Source organism: Macaca nemestrina, chromosome 11 (genome assembly GCF_043159975.1).
Source record: "Macaca nemestrina isolate mMacNem1 chromosome 11, mMacNem.hap1, whole genome shotgun sequence".
Taxonomy (NCBI): Eukaryota; Metazoa; Chordata; class Mammalia; order Primates; family Cercopithecidae; genus Macaca; species Macaca nemestrina.
The window spans coordinates 75,389,645-75,408,474 of NC_092135.1; the positions used below are offsets into that span (position 1 = coordinate 75,389,645).

Genomic DNA, 18,830 nt, shown 5'->3' on the forward strand with positions numbered 1-18,830 from the left:
TTCACCTGCCTCAGCCTCCCGAGTAGCTGGGACTACAGGTGCCTGCCACCATGCCTGGCTAATGTTTTGTATTTTTTAGTAGAGACGGGGTTTCACCATGTTAGCCAGGGTGGTCTCGATATCCTGACCTCGTGATCCGCCTGCCTTGGCCTCCCAAAGTGCTGGGATTTACAGGCGTGAGCCACCGCACCTAGCAGAGGAAATATTTTTAAATAAAATGATAGGATTGAGAAATATGTTGCTTTTTAAGTTAGTGCAGAGAGTACTAAGTAAGACTAATTAGAGTAGTTAGTTTTTACTTTTCAGATTATGCAATCAAGTAAATTCCTGGTTGTAGCATCCCTAAAGGGAGGAAATTGCCAGCAATTTGACGAAGTCAGTCTTGTATCCATGTTGTGAGGTCATTGTGGTTATTTATTTCATTATTCAAGTAAAAAATTATATTGATATTTCTGTATTAGTCCATATCAGGTTTCATGTAGTTTCAGACTATTAAGTATAAAATATACTTAGTTACAAGTTTGATGATTTGAGAGATTCTAGTAAGGGTACATTTATCATAGCAGGAAAGAAATCAATTATTTCATTAACTCAGTTTTAGTAAGCAATTTCTGTTTGAGTGTTCTTGAATTCCCTGAGCTTACCATTAACCCATCATTAAAATTTGTAAAAATATTCCCTCTCATGTTAGTTTTGATCACTTACCAGCAGGGGTCACTTTAACTCAAGGACCTCTTTTCCTCCTTTACAAAATCTGTGGAACACTCTCAGCCCGGCATTAGTGAATAACATGGGAGTTAATTTAGAGCTCAAATTCTCAGAACTTGTGCTGTCTCTAACTTTTAAAGGCAATCTTTTGAGGTTTTTTTAAACCTACCAAATTAGTTTTAAAGCAGTGGAAACATAACCTAATCTTAACTGTACGAATAGTAACTCAGATTGAATGTTGTTTTTTTGAGAATAGTAACATTATTTTCATCTTTTGATTATAGAATCTTCCATTTAATTAACTGTAGTGGTAACTTTTAATTATTTCGAATTATAAGAAACATATTCAGCTTTGTATATTTAGAATGATGTATAATGATTTACAAATATCAATTGCCAGGAGATCATAAGCCAACCTAGATGCTATTTTTGAGTGCTTTACCTATATAAGCATTTAGTTATGACAATAACTGAAAAACTGACTTTTTAAAAGTCTGGTACTATTGAAGTATGAGACTTTAAAACTGTTGGTTTGAATTGGATAATTTCAAAAAAGTTCATGTTGAAAAACTAATATCTAAAAATTTTAAAAAACTTTCTTTAGCTTATTAGTTCTTTTTTGATAGTGTTTGTCTGTTACCATCTACTATGTCTCCTTGATACAAATAGGAATACTAGATAGCTGGCTTATGTGACTCAACTATGAAGTTAAAATCACACGTAATATAATTGAATATTAGTTGCTATATGATAAAGCAGTTGCTCTGGAGCTTTCTTGCCATTTTTCCAGCTTTTTAATTTGAAAATTTTAAGCATGTAGAAAATTTGAAAGACTGGTACAGTGATTACCTGTCTATCCACTTCATATATTCAACAGTAATTAACTTTCTGCTCTGTTTAACGTGTATGTGTATATGTTTTTTGGACCATTTGAAATTAAGTTACAGACTTTTTTTTTTTTTGGAAACAGAGTTTTGCTCTTGTTGCTCAGGCTGGAATGCAATGGCGCTATTTCGGCTCACTGCAACCTCTGCCTCCCAGGTTCAAGTGATTCTCCTGCCTCAGCCTCCCAAGTAGCTGGGATTACAGTCATGCACCACCACGCACGGCTAATACTATATTTTTAGTAGAGATGGGGTTTCACCATGTTGGTCAGGCTAGTCTCGAACTCCTGACCTCTGGTGATCTACCGCCTCAGCCTCCCAAAATGCCGGGATTATAGGTGTGAGCCACCACACCCAGCCTGGGTTGCAGACTTTACGACACTTAATGTAAATGCTTCAGCATCATCTCCTAAAGACAGAAGAATAGTGTTCTTCTTTATAACTACAATACCATTATCATGTCTAAGAAAATCAGTAGTTTTTTTTTTTTTTTTTTTTTGAGACAGAGTCTCGCTCTGTCACCCAGCAGGCTGGAGTGCAGTGGTTCACTGCAACCTCTGCCTCCTGGGTTCAAGCAATTCCCCTGCCTCAGCCTCCTGAGTAGCTGGGACTACAGATTTGTGCCACCACGTCTGACTAATTTTTTTTTCTTTTTTTTTTTGGTAGAGATGGAGTTTCACCATGTTGGCCAGGCTGGTCTTGAACTCCTGACCTCGGGCAGTCTGCCTCCCTTGGCCTCCCAAAGTGTTGGGATTACAGGTGTGAGCCACCATGCCTGGCCAATCAGCAGTAATTTGTTAATGTCATCTAATATTCATTCTATAAGATTATTCCAGTTATCTCCAAGATATGTTTTATGGATAGTGTTTGCAAACCAAGATTTAATCAAGACCTGCATATTTTAATTGTTTTAAAGATTAAATACCCATAGAAATTTACTATACTAAATGTAGTATACTTTCCTTTCCCTCCTTTTTTTTTGTGTTTTTGTTTTTGTTTTTGAGACAAGGTCTCGCAATCTTGGCTCCCTGCAAACTCTGCTTCCCAGGTTCAAGTGATTCTTGTGCTTCAACCTCCCAACTAGCTGGGATTATAGGTGTATACCGTCATGCCCAGTTAACTTTTGTATTTTTAGTAGAGACAAGATTTCGCCATGTTGGCCAGGCTGGTCTTGAACTTCTGTCCTAAAGTGATTTACCCACCTTAGCCTCACAAAGTGCTGGGATTGCAAGTGTGAGCCACTGCGCCCATCCCCTCCCATTTTCTGATATATGTGTACTTGCATGAATTGTTTTCATTAATAATATTTGCCATTGATAAAGGTGGAGTAGAATGTGGTTGATAGCAGGAGATGGAATTTACAAGTTGGTAAGAACTTAAAATGTTTTTGTTATGAATGACAGAGTGGCTATTACTCTCTCATATTTTACTTATGTGCTTAAGCCAAAATATATAAATATGTATGTTATATGTATATTCTACTTATGAAGAAAAGAAATCTGGTCTAATCAGGCTTTGTGTATTTTATTAGAAGTCAATGTGCCCATTTTATTAAAAACATTTCAGATTTGTAAATGTGAAGAAAACTGATTTTTCCTTTAGTATTTTTGGAAACTGGTAACATTTTTAGAAGTATCAACCCAACTACAAAGATACCCTTATGCCAAGATTTGAAATTACTCAGGTTTTACATTTAACATTTTTAAACTATTATACATTTAATAAGACTACAAAATAGAAAATAAGATAGTTTTAATGTAATTTTTGTTTGGAATATGACTTTAAAGCTGTGTGTGTGTGTGCATGTGTGTGTGTTTTAAGTGATTTTTGGAGGCTGTGTGGTTTACTGAAATAGTGCTCATCTAAAAGTCACAATGTCTTCATCTTCTGGATGGCGTAATACTTGAGGCACTGGATTTTAGTTTTAGAAACATCTTTCTTCTAAAATAATCCGCTTTGGGGTCTGTTATTTCTTTTAGGATATTGTCATATGTCTTTGCCAGACATTAGGCAGCTTTTTCTGCTGATAAATTTAAAATCTGGTAACTTATGTTTGTATTTATCTGTATCTGCAGATTTCTTCTCTCCAAATATTTTATAGAAGTCATTGATATTTGTCTTCATAAAAATATATGAAAAGTTAACTTTTTTTCCTCTGTAAATCCTTAGGAACTAAATTCTTGATCTCTTAAATATAGAAAGATAATATTCATATTCTACCTGTCTAGCTTTTTACTGTATTAAATTTGTATCACCTTTTTTTTTCTTTTTAAAACAGAGATGTGCTCCGGCATCTATTCGCCTCATGGACAACAAGCAGTTTCAGTTTGGTAAGTAAGGAGTGATAATTTTAAAATGTCATTTAGCCACAGAAATTTATGAAATATCAGTAGAAAGAGTATGGAGTGCAGAGGTAGAAAGAAGGTCAGTCTTGCCTTTCAGGAAGGTGTCAGTCTAATGAAGATAGACAATTACATAAATGAGTGAGGGCAGCAGTGTTGGAGGTCCTGTGAAAGAAGACTGCACTGGATACCATGGGCTGCAAATGAAGGAATTGATTCTTCTTGATTTTGCTTGAGGTTAAAGAGTCAGAAAAGGCTTGTATAAGAGAGATGCTTGAGCTAAATCTTCAAAGGTGAATACAAGTTTGCCTAGATGTCTCTTCTTCTCTACCAGACTTCTTCACTTGGCAGCAAAAATGTGAGGGTGTGAAATTCAATAATGTGTGTTAATGACTTCAAATCGTTCTCTGTGGTTCAAATAGAGGGTAGGGTTAGGGTTGTTGTATGAGATAAAGTTGGATAGGTAGACTAGGGCTTTGCAGGATAGACTTGGATTTTGTCTTGTCAGCAGTGGGATTTCTTTGAAGAATAAAATCAATCAACTTTACGGCTTAGCTCATTCTGGTAGCACTGTGCAGGATAGATTAGAAGGGTACATGCATGGAGGAGAGACACTAGGAGATGAAACAGTTCAAGAAGCAAAGTTTGAGGACTTTGAGCGTGGCAGCAGCAATGGAGATAGAGAACAGATGACAGATTTTCAGAAAATCAGTTTGCTAACTGGATGTGGAAGGCTAAATAAGAGGAGGAGTTGAAGACAACACCTAGACTGATTGGACTGATTGGGTAGATTAAATAACATAGAAGAATGGGTGGTGGTCTTGGGAAAAAGATATTATAATGGGTTGTAGTTATATTGTGAAGTTTACTTTGGGATTTAAGTTTATAGAATTTAAATATCCTCAAAACAATTCCTAAAATCATGGGAGTGATCGCTCAGTAATAAATACTAAAGGCAAAGATAGGCAGGCTTTTGTCATGTCTAAAAGTAAGCTGAGATTTTAATTTGGGGAAGCATGGTTATAGTTATATAGAAACTTAACTAAAGTCAGGTTCATAACATACCAAGAGTTTTAAAATTACATTCTTCTAAGTTAGTCATAATTGTTTATTCCTGTAAGTAAATTACTTTCAAAATACTATACTACTGACAAAAGTTTAAGATAAATATGTTCTATAAGTAATGAAATACTTAAATCAAGTGAAAAACCACTTGTGTGTTTTGGCCTGCATTTAGAGATCTTAAAGAGAGCCGTGCATCTAATTAATAAGACTGTGTTATTCATTTATATGTTATTGTTGTTGTAAACAATATTAGACATAGGCACCTTTGTAAAATTAGTTATGATTTGGCCATACTTATTTATAATTGAAATCCATAACAATTTAAAGTGAAGGTTTAAAGAAAGTCTCCCTGTCATCCCTCTTCCATGTTCTCATTACTATACCTGAAAACATACTTACTTGCTCCCCTCTAGCTTGCTCTCATCGGTGGTATTATAGGTTCTACCTTCTCTAGTCTTCACTGTGTCTCCCCTCCCTCTGCCCTTTACTTAGCCACCAAAGCGATCCTTTTGAAATACAGATCTGATCATGCTTTTTGGCTGTCTGTATAACCTTTTTTACTTTTACTTAATTGAAGCCTTTACATTAATATATCCTCCCATGGCTTCTTGATCAAGCAACAGAGGAAATAATGCTTAGCACAGCAAAGGGTGTCCAGACCTTGCACTAACCATATGGCTGATTGGTTGGTGTTTATACCACATTGGTTGTTAACAAAGCACACGCCATATTATTAGTTGTGAATATTTTTAATATGGTATCTACCTCAGGTACAACTCTTAATACATTATATTGACATCTAATTTTAGTATATTGAAATGATATATATCATTGAGTATAATGAAATAATCCAAAGATGTCCTCTGTAAACTAAAGTTTCTCAAATTTAGGGTATGTTTCTTAGTCATTTTTCTATCACCTGCACTTATCACATAATAGGCATTTTTACGTGATTCAATTAGTCATCAAACTGGCAAGGGGGTGAACAAATCCTAGATAGCATAGTGCTGATCACATTGTCAATAGCACACTTTATAAAATTCTCTTCATGACTGTTCGTCAGAGTGGTATCTCCACTTTACAAATGACTCAAAGGCTCATTACTCTGACCACAGTCCACAAGTCATATGTGGTGGAGCTGGGGATGAACCCAGATTTGTCTGACTACAAAGCCCAAGAGTTTTTGCACTGTCTGTAACCACTGCTTTAAAATATAGATAATTAATAAATCTGTTTAAATGACTTGATTAACATTGAAATAACAGAAAGTTCACTAATCAAACTGTCCAGCTAGTAAATTTGGAAATTAGTTTAATATTTTAAAAAACCACAATAGCGACTGGGCATGGTGGCTCACACCTGTAATCCCAGCACTTTGGGAGGCCAAGGCAGGCGGATCACCCAAGGTCAGGAGTTTGAGACTAACCTGGCCAACATGGTGAAACCCTGTCTCTACTAAAAAAAAAAAATACAAAAATTAGCTGGACATGGTGGCAGGCGCCTGTAGTCCCAGCTACTCGGGAGGCTGAGGCAGGAGAATTGCTTCAACTGGGGAGGCAGAGGTTGCTGTGAGCCGAGATCACACCACTACTCTCCAGCCTGGGCGACAGAGTGAGACTCCGTCCCCAAAAAAAAAAAAAAAGAAGAAAAAACCCACAATAGCTAGAATATATTTAAAATGTAATTATATTGATAGGCAACATATTTAAGAAAAAGTAAAAGATATTATTTTCTAGTTGATACTAATGCTTAATATCCACTTAATACCCACTTAAAAGTCAGTATCACTTTTACAATAATTTGTTCTTCAAAGCTATCATGTCACCTTAGTATCAGAGATGTATGTGAGTAATTCTACTAGCGTTAATGGAAATTGTGCATATAAATCTCAATGAGTTAAGGTGAACATTTACCCTTAAGGATTATTTCATATCAGAGTAGTATCATATGGAGTCCTCATGCATTGTATAAAGATAAGTGAATCTTTTGTATAAAGGCTTTTGTATAAAGAATAGATAATTTCAACATCTGCCAAGAACACAACACGCACATTCAATATAAAAATGTTTATATATTTATTTCTAATTGTTAATATAGGATGAGTTCCATTTGGGACCAGAAATGAATGTTTTGATGATACATTATTTCTATCTTTATAGATATTAGAAATTGTCTCTTAAAATGCTAGTTACACTAAGAAGCATCTCTGATAGTTTAAAATAAAAGAAGAAAATCCCCAAACGTATCTCTTACTTGTGATCAAGGAGCTCAAAAAGATTGCTAGGGTGATCTCTATCTAACCTGCAGTTCAGTTTGTTTGTTTGTTTGTTGCTTTGTTTTAATGCCCCAGGTATAGCATAGATATCTAACTCTTAGCCTCTGGTTAAGACTTCTATTACTTGGTCTTTTTTGTAACACAGTTTCCTATTATAATCAGCAAAAATGTAGTAATAAGTAGTATTACAGATTGAGATTCTTATAAAAAATGGATAGAAAAAAACTACCAGTGATGGTTTTATAAACAGCTAGTTTGCTGTTTCTAAACTAAACAAAAGGAAGGGCCTACATGTTAAAAACAAAATCCCCAAACCTCAAAGGCTTTTTTTAAAAAAATAAACTTTTTATTTGGAGATAATTTTGATTTACTTAAGACTGAAATTCTTTATAAAAATTCTGTATAAATGGTATGACACCTTTTTCTGAATTGGGCTGCTAACACTGAAGCCAGATGCATGACTCTTAAATGTAACAGTCATAGGAGTCGAGTCGTCATTTCTTTCTGAAAACAGTGAGAAAACAGTCAAAGGTTTTCACTCAATTAAGCTTAATCTGCAGGCAAAGATGTTAATTTAACAGATTTTGAGACTCCATTTATGTTATTTGGCAATTTTAACTCTCCGGGTGTGATTAAGGAAGCAATTGCTAGTTTTATGCCAAGAATTCTGACTGAATTAAGAATTAATTAAGAAACAACCTTAAACTTGTCATTAACTCCATATTTGGTTATAGTTCTGAATAGTTACTATATAATTAAAAAAAATAAAAGTAAAACCAGCCACCATGGGTGTTCTTAATGAAATGAAAATTAATGAAGTAATTTTATTTTGTGTAAACCATACCATTGAAAGATACCTAAACTGTGTGTAGTATTAATTACATATAGTAATTTGACTTGAAAAATCAAATTTATAATGTGATTTGTAAATAAAAAGTTGTGACATTTGAAAGAAGATAAAAGTATCAAACAATATAACTATATATCTTAATATAAATATTTATGTAAATGGGAAGATTTTAAAAATTAAAGTCATGAAAACTTTTACTTTTTTTTAGGATACTAACTTGGAGTAGCTTCTTGATCTTCTGAAAAACACAGAATAACCTATTTATATAAACTTTTTTCTTTTCTTAGGTCATGCTCTTAAACCTCAGGTTTCCTCTATTTTTACATCATTTTTGGATGGATTAAAAAAGTTTTATATTACAAAGGTAAGAATTTTTATAAAATGCTAAAATTTTAAATGCTTAAGATATGTTTTCTGCTTTCTTCCCACATGCACCTATTATAAGGGTGTTTTTCCGCGTTGCTATGTACATTTCAGAAGTATAATTTTTCATGTTGGAGTAAATATTAAGTAAATCAATCAGGCAGTCAGTTTCAGAAAATTTTAATTCTTTTCCAGTTTTGAAGCTTCTAAAAATAACACTGCATTTGAACAGTTCTGTTTTCATAACATTTTCTATAGTTTGAGTTTTTTCCTTTATGGAAGATATCTATAAAGTGAAATAAGAGTGTGGATTTTTTTTAACCTATGATTGTTGAATTTTTTTCCTAGAGTGTTAGTTAGCACCTTCTTTTCCTTGCATCCTTGTTATTCCATGTGGGATTCTTTTTGTTACATTTTAAATTTACCGGGGGGGAAACAGTTCTTTCTTCTAGTTCATGTTTTTTGAAGCTCCAATGGGACTGAACTTTAACGCTTTCTTTTATTTTCTAGATCTAATTTTTGTGTGAATTCGTTGGATATGTTTATTTTTGCCAGGTGGTGGTGGGGGAACAGCTTCATGTTTTTTTCTTGGTGTTTTGATGTATCCTTTTGAGATTGGAATTATTAGATGCCCTTTGTCATAAATGTTGTAAATAATTTCTTTTCTTCCAGGCAGGCATCTCCTTTTTTAATCAGGATTTTTATTTTTTGGTGTAAAATTTTTATTTTTTGGTGTTCAAATTTTTCTCTCTTTTCCTGTGATTATTTAATATAGTCTAAGCTTAGAAAAGCCTTTCTTCCTCCAGAAATATGATCAGGGCCATTTTCTTCACTCTCTCTTATAATAAATGAGAATTTTTTTAAAAAATTGTCTTTATTACTATTTGTATTTATTTCCATTTTATTATGTGAAAAAGATCTAAATTAATCTTCCCCTTCTGCTCCTCCAATTGTTAACCAGTTGTGGCAGCACCATTAATTAATCTGTGCTTCTCATACATTGATTTGCTATGCCTCATATCTTATATGCTTATCTAAGAAATAGACACCATTTTAGTGCATCTCAGTCTCTTTTAATGAGCTTTTTGTTCTTAAAAAATTAAATAGATTTCATTGTTGTAGGTCTATTTTTCCCTCTTGCTATTCAGAATTTTCCTTGTTATCACCATCATCTTTTTATTATTCTAGAAAAATTTTAGAAACTTTTCATCATTTTAGGAAGTTCATTGTGGTTTTTTTATTAGAATTGGAAGAAACTAGTACATTAATTTGGAGAAATATTGAGTGATTTATAATACTTAGTTTATGCATTTAGGAGCATATGTCTTACTCACCTTTTTTTGGATATGTTTTAGATATGTTTCCTAATATATTTTCTTTTTAAGATTGTTAGATACTATTTTAGTTTTATGCATAAGATTGCCTTTGAAAACTTTATTTAATAAGAAGTTATTGTTAGTATGTAGGGATGTTGTTGATTTTTGCTTCCCGCCCAATATATCCAGCTACTTTATTCTATCATTCTGCAGTTTTTTATTTGATTCTTTATCATAGTTATTATTTCAACAAGTTATTTGTTGTATTTACATAAGCAATATGTCACTATGATTAACACTGTGGCATACTTTGAAATAAAGTGTTTTTTCTGTGCTGAATAGTTTTACTACATTGTAATGACCTGAATAGATTTATTAAACATTCTTAGTGATTGACATGTAAAGTTCCAAAGCTCAGTTTTTAAGAAATCCATGTATTTGAGCCCATATCAGAAGGAAACAAGCAAAGTGTATTTTGATTTATTATTTTATAGGATAAGACTTATCTGTAATAATTAATTTTTTTTTTTGTAGTTTAAAGGATTTGACCCAAATCAGCTAAGTGTAGCCACATTGCTCTTTGAGGGGGACCGTGAGAAGGTTCTTCAACATGAAAAACAAGTGTATGATATTGCTGCAAAATTTGGGTATGGCTTCAAGTTCATAATGCCAAGAGAAAGTTAAAGTACTAGGCATTAATGTCTCCAAGGAGACTGCATGTCTCAAAGCAGTTATTAATTTCAGTTTGGTATTAAATTTGTGGTAATTTATGATAGTAAATTTAAAATATTGTTTTGGTTTACTTCCAAAATTTTTAGGAAGTTAGATTGATATGTTGCTCTTGTCTAATTATATATATATTATTATTTAAACATTGTATTTTTCCTAGATTTTTACATTAATGTCAGTGTCATGATATTTGTTCTTCTAGAGTAAAATAGAAAATTCATTGTCCTCTTACTCTGTGGTGATAATAGTGTATGTATAAAGCATGCTACTAGTGTGTTTTTAAAAGAAAATTGTGTTTAATCGAAGGTATTTGATAAATTATCTATACTCCACCCCCTGTCACTTACTGTTTTATGTTGGTATAAAGAAACAGAAAACATTTCACATCTATAACCAACTGAATAATGGTAGCGTGGTTTCTGTCTTCTTGATGGATTGTAAGACTGATCGATGAGAACTATAGTGAAAATGCCATTTATCAGGACTACATTTTTTCCTTTCCTTTTAAAGTACATAAACTAACAGTTTCTAGACACTATTCTTTCCTTTTTTTATTTCAGGGATTAAAATATATCATATCTATTATGCTTAATATGAGTTCTTTGTAAATATTTATTTTCATTTCTTTTTTGTTGTTTTTTAAGAAAACAAATGAACACTTAATTTGGAGCCATGTGTTTTAGAATGCCCCACTTTTATGTATTTTTTTCATATATAAGCCCTTTATTTCTAGGGTTGTCTGAATTTAGTGTTAACGTGCAGTATTCTTAAAGGGGAAAAGAGTCTAATCTTAGACCTAAATTTTAGTTTACTTTTGTACTATTTTTAGGTATTGAAAATGTCTCACTTTTATTTTTACCCTTTTCTGAAATTGGCAAATGGAATTTTAATTTTTTCAGTAAAAGAGAAAGTTTATTCATCTTTCATCTTTTCTCAGTAACTGTTTTGGGAATTGCTGATATTTTAACTAAATCACTTAAAAATAATTATGTTACAAAAATCCAAGTAATGACCAGAAGACTTGAATTTCAGGTCATCTTATTTTTGTTGTAATGTTTGAAATGTACATGTTTTCCTTCCCAGAAGGAATTTATCCCTGTGTATGTACCCGTTTTTTAGTTTCTAAGTTATAGGGAGTATGTATGTAATTTGGTTAAAAGATTGTTTTCTTAAAACATATGATATTAGTAAGAAACAAGGAGATTTAAAACCTACTCTAGCCTTAAATATTGGAGACTGAAACTTTAAAAAATTGTTCATTGTATATTTAAATATTTACTTGGATTTCATAATTTCTCAGAAGGACTTGTAGGAAAATGGAAGGGTGCATTTTGCTTTATCATTTGAATAACTGTATATAGGATTAAATTTGCTTAGTTTCACCTCAGTCCTCTCCCCGCTCACACACACCTCCACATCTGTACACGAACCCACACACAGAGGAATTTCAGTTTTTAGGATCTATCTTTATAATGTCAATTAAGTATGACTAGTAAGTCATCACTAGTTAGTAATGTGTCACATTTCCTTTTAGAATGGGGTAGGATGATGACATAATGCTTGTTTGTTGTGCCTCATAATTTTTATAGGGCATGACCTGTCTTTTCTTGTGCATCACTGTTGATGTCTAGTTATTGCTAAATACTTGATGTAGTAATTGTTGAATGAATGAATGTAAGTGAATGCTGTATTTTCCTGATATCTTTTATTCTACTTTGTTTGTGCCTAATTACTGTGCCACCTGTAAAACTGTATTTTCATCTTTAGGTATTTGTCAAAACATTTTGTCAGGTTTTTTGTTTGTTTGTTTGTTTGTTTTTGTGTTTTTTGAGACAGAGTCTTGCTCTGTCACCCTGGCTGGAGTGCAGTGGTGTGATCTCAGCTTGCTGCAACCTCTCCACCTCCCAGGTTCAAGTGATTCTCCTGCCTCAGCCTCTTGAGTAGCTGGGATTACGGGCTCATGCCACCATGCCTGGCTAACTTTTGTATTTTCAGTAGAGACGGGGTTTCACCATATTGGTCAGGCTGGTCTTGTACTCCTGACCTTGTGGTCCACCCGTCTCGGCCTCCCAAAGTATTGGGATTACAGGCATTCATTTTGTCAGTTTTAATTTGAGCCACCAACTGACATGAATGTCAGTAATGCCAGTTTTGTTTTCTTGTATGTCACTATCCATTTACCAATTAAAAATATAAGTGAATCTTCTTTAAGATATGGCATCCAGCTGCCTTCAGATACTGATACTTAAGCCCAAGCACTATTGCTGTACTTCCAGCAGTTTTGCTTACTCAAACAAAACTTGTATCAAATTTGTCCGTTAAAAATAGGTTATAGTAAATGAGATTCAATTTAAAGCAAGGGTAAAGAGTGAAAGACTGGCTCCATTTGAGGTCTCTCTCTTTTTTTTTTGCTGTTATTTGTTCCTTCTTAGTTATAATTAATTTCTTTTTTTTTTTTTTTTTTGAGACGGAGTCTCGCTGTGTCGCCCAGGCTGGAGTGCAGTGGCCGGATCTCAGCTCACTGCAAGCTCTGCCTCCCGGGTTTTTACGCCATTCTCCTGCCTCAGCCTCCCGAGTAGCCGGGACTACAGGCGCCCGCCACCTCGCCCGGCTAGTTTTTTGTATTTTTTAGTAGAGACGGGGTTTCACCGTGTTAGCCAGGATGGTCTCGAACTCCTGACCTCGTGATCCGCCCGTCTCGGCCTCCCAAAGTGCTGGGATTACAGGCTTGAGCCACCGCGCCCGGCCTATAATTAATTTCTTAATGTGCTTTCATCCTGGCTCCCTTAGAGCTATTTCAATTTTTTTTTTTTTTTTTTTTTTTTTTTTTTTTTTTTTTTTTTGAGACAGTGTCTTGCTCTGTGGCTCAGGTTGGAGTGCAGTGACCTGATCATGGCTCACAGATGGGGTTTTGCCATGTTGCCCAGGTTGGCCTCAGACTCCTGGGCTCAAGTAATCTTCCCACCCTGGCCTCCGAAAGTGCTGGGATTACAGGCATGAGCCACTGCGCCGGGCCTATTTTAAGTTTTTAATACTTGGAAATACCCTCTTTTGGTTTTTCTCTCAGAAGTTCTAGTATCCCACCGGTTTTCTGTAGGGACTAATTTTTTGTTGTAATCACTGAATATTCAAGGATATTTTACTTAGGTAAAATGCTACTCTTCCCACCCTCAATCCTCAATCATCTCTCCTGCGTAACAAGACAAGGGAAAGCACCACCAAGTTTCTTTCTGCTACAGTTTTCATGTGCTTGTTTAGCTCATATATTTTATTTTGAATTGGGGCATTATTCATCTATACCTTATTTTTTTGTTTATGAAACTCTCTACTGCCTCATTAGCTTTACATTGATTTTTATGAAGTACTCCCAACAATTTAGAGCATTTTTATGTGTTGTCTTAGCCATTTTTTCTCTTTGCTTGCCTTTCACTCCCACTCCAACACAGTAATACCTTTGAACACATATGACCCAACAGAACATAGTAGCCACGTAATGAATAATCATACTTTGATTGTTTATCCATGTTTGCTAGTAATGTATTTTAACTTCTCCAAGAGCGGAGCAGAATAAACATTACCTGTCAGCACTCATGACAGGTGTTTTGACATTTTCCATAGAACTTAAGGTAATATGTTATCGTTATTTTTAAAGCATGCTTAAGTTGTTTAATGTAATTCAACATGAGAGTGATTAGGTTCACCAGATGGCCCTTTTATATAAAAAGATTGTCTCTCATTCCTCTTTCATTAGTCTTTCCAGTCCTTCCTCATGAGACAGCTTTAAATTTGTTTAAAAACCTTGAATTGATGTTTGAAATTTGTGGAGACAGCAGGAAGTAGGGGATGGATGTTGCTACTTTTAATATAAAGCAGTTTGAATCTACATGCAGTCATTTTGGAGTGATTACAAAAGTCACAATTTAGAAGCATTTAATTTTTAAGCCCTACTATTCTTATATATTGTATTTTAAGGTAATTCTGGCTAGAATATTGACAATTCTGAAAGCTAAAAAGAGAAAAGTTTCAAAAAGTTCAATCATAAGTCTGTGATTTCCTTGTAAAGCCCAGACTGACTGTGCTTCTTTGAGCTTATGAATTTAGAAAGGACATCCACTTTCTTCCTGCTTTAAGTGAGAAAATGCATGTTTCTCTGTGGTTTATCTCCCTGGATCCTAATGTGAACAGATCTGTTTCCTGCCTGCTGCCAGAAATTAGAAATATTAAAAGAGGGTCTAAAGAAAGATGACTTGGGACTGAAAAGTAGGACTTTTTGTCTCATCTTGACATAACAGAGGCAAGCCTACTAAATGTTTATACCTGTTACTTCTCATCAGGTACATACTTGGCATTCTCTTTTCTCAAATATTCCCAACACAGGTGTCTTACACCCTTTCCTACTCCTCTTTCTCTTTTCCTTTCCTTCCACCACTAGGTTCAGGATGGATGAACTGTTTCTGTTCCTAGACCTGTGGTGGTTTTTCTGTCTTGGACTCAGAGTCTGACTCTATTTTATATCATCTACTTGAGCTATGGCCTAAGCTATTTTCCTTTAAGCACTTGCCACAGCAGTTTTCTGACTTGTTTTCCTTTTGTTTTGAAACTTTATTTGGCTTTCTACCTCCAACCTCACATCCAACTCAGAATTGTGTTCTTTCTCTTCTTCTCACTTTCAGCTGCTTGACCGAAGTTTTATCTTCTTTGCTCATTAACGTTCTAATACAAACAGTCCCCTTCATTTTTTTTGTTATACCCCATTCTCAAGTAGTTCTAGACTAGAGCTGCTTATATCAAATCTTTGCCACTTCTTTTGGATAACACCATCTACCTATAATGGCAAGTCAGGAAATTTTGATTTAGCCCACTTAGCCTGAAATTATCTTACAGTATTTGTACAGAACAAGAGTACATCTACATTGTAGTATTTACTTACTACCAAATTCAACACAACTTCAGAAGAAGAAAATATTTAATTATGAGGTGTTAATTGAGGCCATAAGATAAACAATTTTTCCTTTAGTTGACCAAAGTTAAAATTTTAATTTCTGTATGATAATGGAAAAAGCATAATTAAAAACTATTTACTAACAGTAGTAGAAAAACAGTATTCATTCATTGTCTTTTAAAATAAGAATAACTTTTACAAACAAGAGTACTTGGACTAAATTATATGTCATATGGGATTAATTCTAACTAGATCATCACATACAATTTCTATGGATGAAATTTTCAAATTGAAAGAGATAGTTTATATGTTCATAGTAATAACTTACCTGTGTTGGTCTTGTATTTGTTTATACATTACTTTATAAAATATTTCTATGTAAATATGTTTTGTCTCTCATTTAAATCATAAATTTCATAAAATAAACACCACATCTAACATTCCAAATACTATGTGTTCATGTATTCTGGAAGCTTCTCCGTATTGAGGAGTTCCTAGTCAGTCGTCACATTTCTTCAAATATGAGTAAGACAATAATAACATATGAATATATGAGTAAGAATATGATAAATAACATAAGATTACTTGTGTGAAGATTATTTCAGCTTGTTTGTTTCTCATAGTTAATTCTTTTTGTGCTGTTTTGTGAATATGGGTAGACGTAGTTGAGTTTATGAGTCAATTTTATTTGGTGAATAAAAGTTTGAAATTAAGATGAAACAGATATTAAAAGTGTTTTCAGATTTTTGTTATTCAAACTTATTCTCTTGGCAGCTTTTTGATACATTTATGATAAATGAGATTAAGATAAAAATGAAATGCAGTGTAATATATGTTAATCTGTTAAGCAGTTGTCTTGAGGTATCATATCCGTTTGGTTAGTTTTATATATTTTTAATAGTTCATTTGAAATTAACAGTTTATTCTTTAATTACAGTGGGTTGGCAGCTGGAGAAGATAATGGACAGAGAGGTTATTTGCTGACCTATGTCATTGCATACATTCGAGTAAGTTATATCATATTTCCCTTGCCACTTAATTTATGTTGCAAACAATACTTTTTCTTACTTTGAGTGAATGCAATTGTCTTCCCTATTTTTAAAAATTTTAAGCTACTGTAATTTAGCATATCATTTTACATGAACCTTGTTTTAGCTACAAATCTTCAGAAGCCCATTTAAACCTTCTCCATATGCTCTTGAAGAAGTTAAAGATGATTTAATGTCTTTCTGCTCTTTAAAAGAATGGAGCCTTTCTCTGTTTAAAAGTTGAGCATACCGTTCATAACATTATTTGGTTAAAATCAAGCTGTTTTACTTAGGAACATTCTTCACTTAATAATCTGTTTTAATGATGTGTAAATCTTTTAACTGTTTTAAAATTTTGATATTTAACTTGATGTAGTTTTTTGTTCACTGATGATGATTATAGAATTAAAGAAATAATTATGTGTGCTTGAGCACTCAAATGTTTCTAATTCTAGATGTCCTACTTATGATATACTGAAATTGTCTTATCTCAATCTGCTGTATTTACTGATATGAAATTGTTCTTTTGAAATTTTATTTTTTCAGTTTAGTTTTTTTTTTCTACTTTGGTTGTAACAAATTCAGATTTCTTAATTGCTTTCTGCTGTTGCTGGGGTTACTTTTTTTTTTTTAATTTTTCCTGTTTACTTAATTTGAATGATCTTATTCTAAAAAGTCGTTTTTTCAGATATCCTATTGAGAATTTGGTTTCCACAAATACTCGACTTTCTTTTTTTAATCATAAAGTTTTTTGGAAATTTATACATAATAGATGTACATACTTTCAGGGTACGTATGATATTTTGATAGCTTCATATGATATGTAAAGATTGAATCAGGATTGGGATATCCATCACCTCCAAATACTAAATTTACTAATTTTTCTCTTGGAAATTTTGAACCGTATACACAACAATTGTTGTAAGCTTATATACAACATGTATTTACTTCTCTAAAAAAAAGCTGAATTATTATGTTCTCATTTTAGCAAAAATTTAATCCTAGCTAAAATCTGAATTTTAAATTGCAGTGAATTTGAAGCATATAGTCCTCCTCTTTTGTCCCCTGCCCCCACAGTGATGATGATAAGTAAAAGTATATTTATTGCCTGTTCAGCATTTTAGAAATTTTGATTAAGAGATGTACTGATTGGGCCGGGCATGGTGGCTCACGCCTGTAATCCCAGCACTTTGGAGGCCGAGGAGGGCGGATCACCTGAGGTCAGGAGTTCGAGATCAGCCTGACCAACATGGAGAAACCCCATCTGTAATGAAAATACAAAATTAGCCAGGTGTGGTGATGCATGCCTGTAATCCCAGCTACTCGGGAGGCTGAGGCAGGAGAATCACTTGAACCCAGGAGGCGGAGGTTGCAGTGAGCCAAGATCGCGCCACTGCACTCCAGCCTGGGCAGTGAGCGAAACTCCATCTCAAAAAAAAGAAAACAAACAAACAAAGGAAAAAAAAAAAAAGATGTACTGATCATGAAAGGTAATAGATGATTGTAGATATTGTAAATAATATCTACCTTTATAGGCTGTCACTATCATAGTTTCTTCCCAAAATAAGCATTTTGAATATACATAAAATGTTGTTTGTTAGGCATTTTCTCTGAGGATATTGGCCTTTTCCCCATAATACTGAATTCAGAATTCTAGAAAATGAAATATAACTAACAAGTACAGCATAGGCACAATTTGGAGTATCTATCTTAATTTTTAAGGTTCTAGTTAATGTTAAAACTGAGTCAAAAGCAAGTTAGAGATTGTACCCCACCCCCCACCCCGGGGTTACATGTTTTATGTTTTTGTAAGTTTTACAATGGTTAATACCATTGTCTCCAAATATATTTTTACTGAATAAATGAGTGCATTAGAGGAAAACATGTTTTAGATCAGATCAGTAATTTGGGGATTTTTTTTCCCCCAACCACAGGTGGGTTGAAATGACTCATTTTACTTGAAGTGAAAACTTAACATATGTTGAGTTTTCTGCCTTATAAAACTTTCTTTCAAATCTCTGAACTTCTCTGTTGGCTTATGAAGCTTTCTTTCCAACTTTGATGATAAAACAATTTTGCTCTGGGTAAAGAAATTTAAGTATTATAAGTTACTTGTAATATGAATATTACATCCTCTATACTATATTTTCCTAGTAGAAGTGCCTCCAGATGTTTGATCTATTTTGTCACTTCAGATAGATGCACTATATTACTATATTTTCTAAATTTGTTTTTAATATAGAATATTTTCCTAGTAGAAGTGCCTCCAGATGTTTGATGTATTCTGTCACTTCAGATAGATGCACTATATTACTATATTTTCTAAAT

At 33.5% G+C, this 18,830-nt stretch overlaps 1 protein-coding gene across 5 annotated transcripts in view; it reads left to right on the top strand.

The window, feature by feature from the left end:
- The window catches only part of LOC105483174 (alkylglycerone phosphate synthase), a 171,032-nt gene that overhangs the window by 103,467 nt on the left and 48,735 nt on the right, over positions 1 to 18,830 (top strand). For all 5 annotated transcript variants that reach the window (XR_011609891.1, XM_011743862.2, XM_011743861.2 and 2 more), the window contains exons 12-15: positions 3,871 to 3,922; positions 8,412 to 8,488; positions 10,338 to 10,450; positions 16,412 to 16,481. Coding sequence is in view for 4 of the 5 variants with exons in the window: in XM_011743862.2 (XP_011742164.2) it covers positions 3,871 to 3,922; positions 8,412 to 8,488; positions 10,338 to 10,450; positions 16,412 to 16,481 (312 nt within the window). In the remaining variant the exon portion in view is untranslated. The remainder of the gene's footprint in view (positions 1 to 3,870; positions 3,923 to 8,411; positions 8,489 to 10,337; positions 10,451 to 16,411; positions 16,482 to 18,830) is intronic.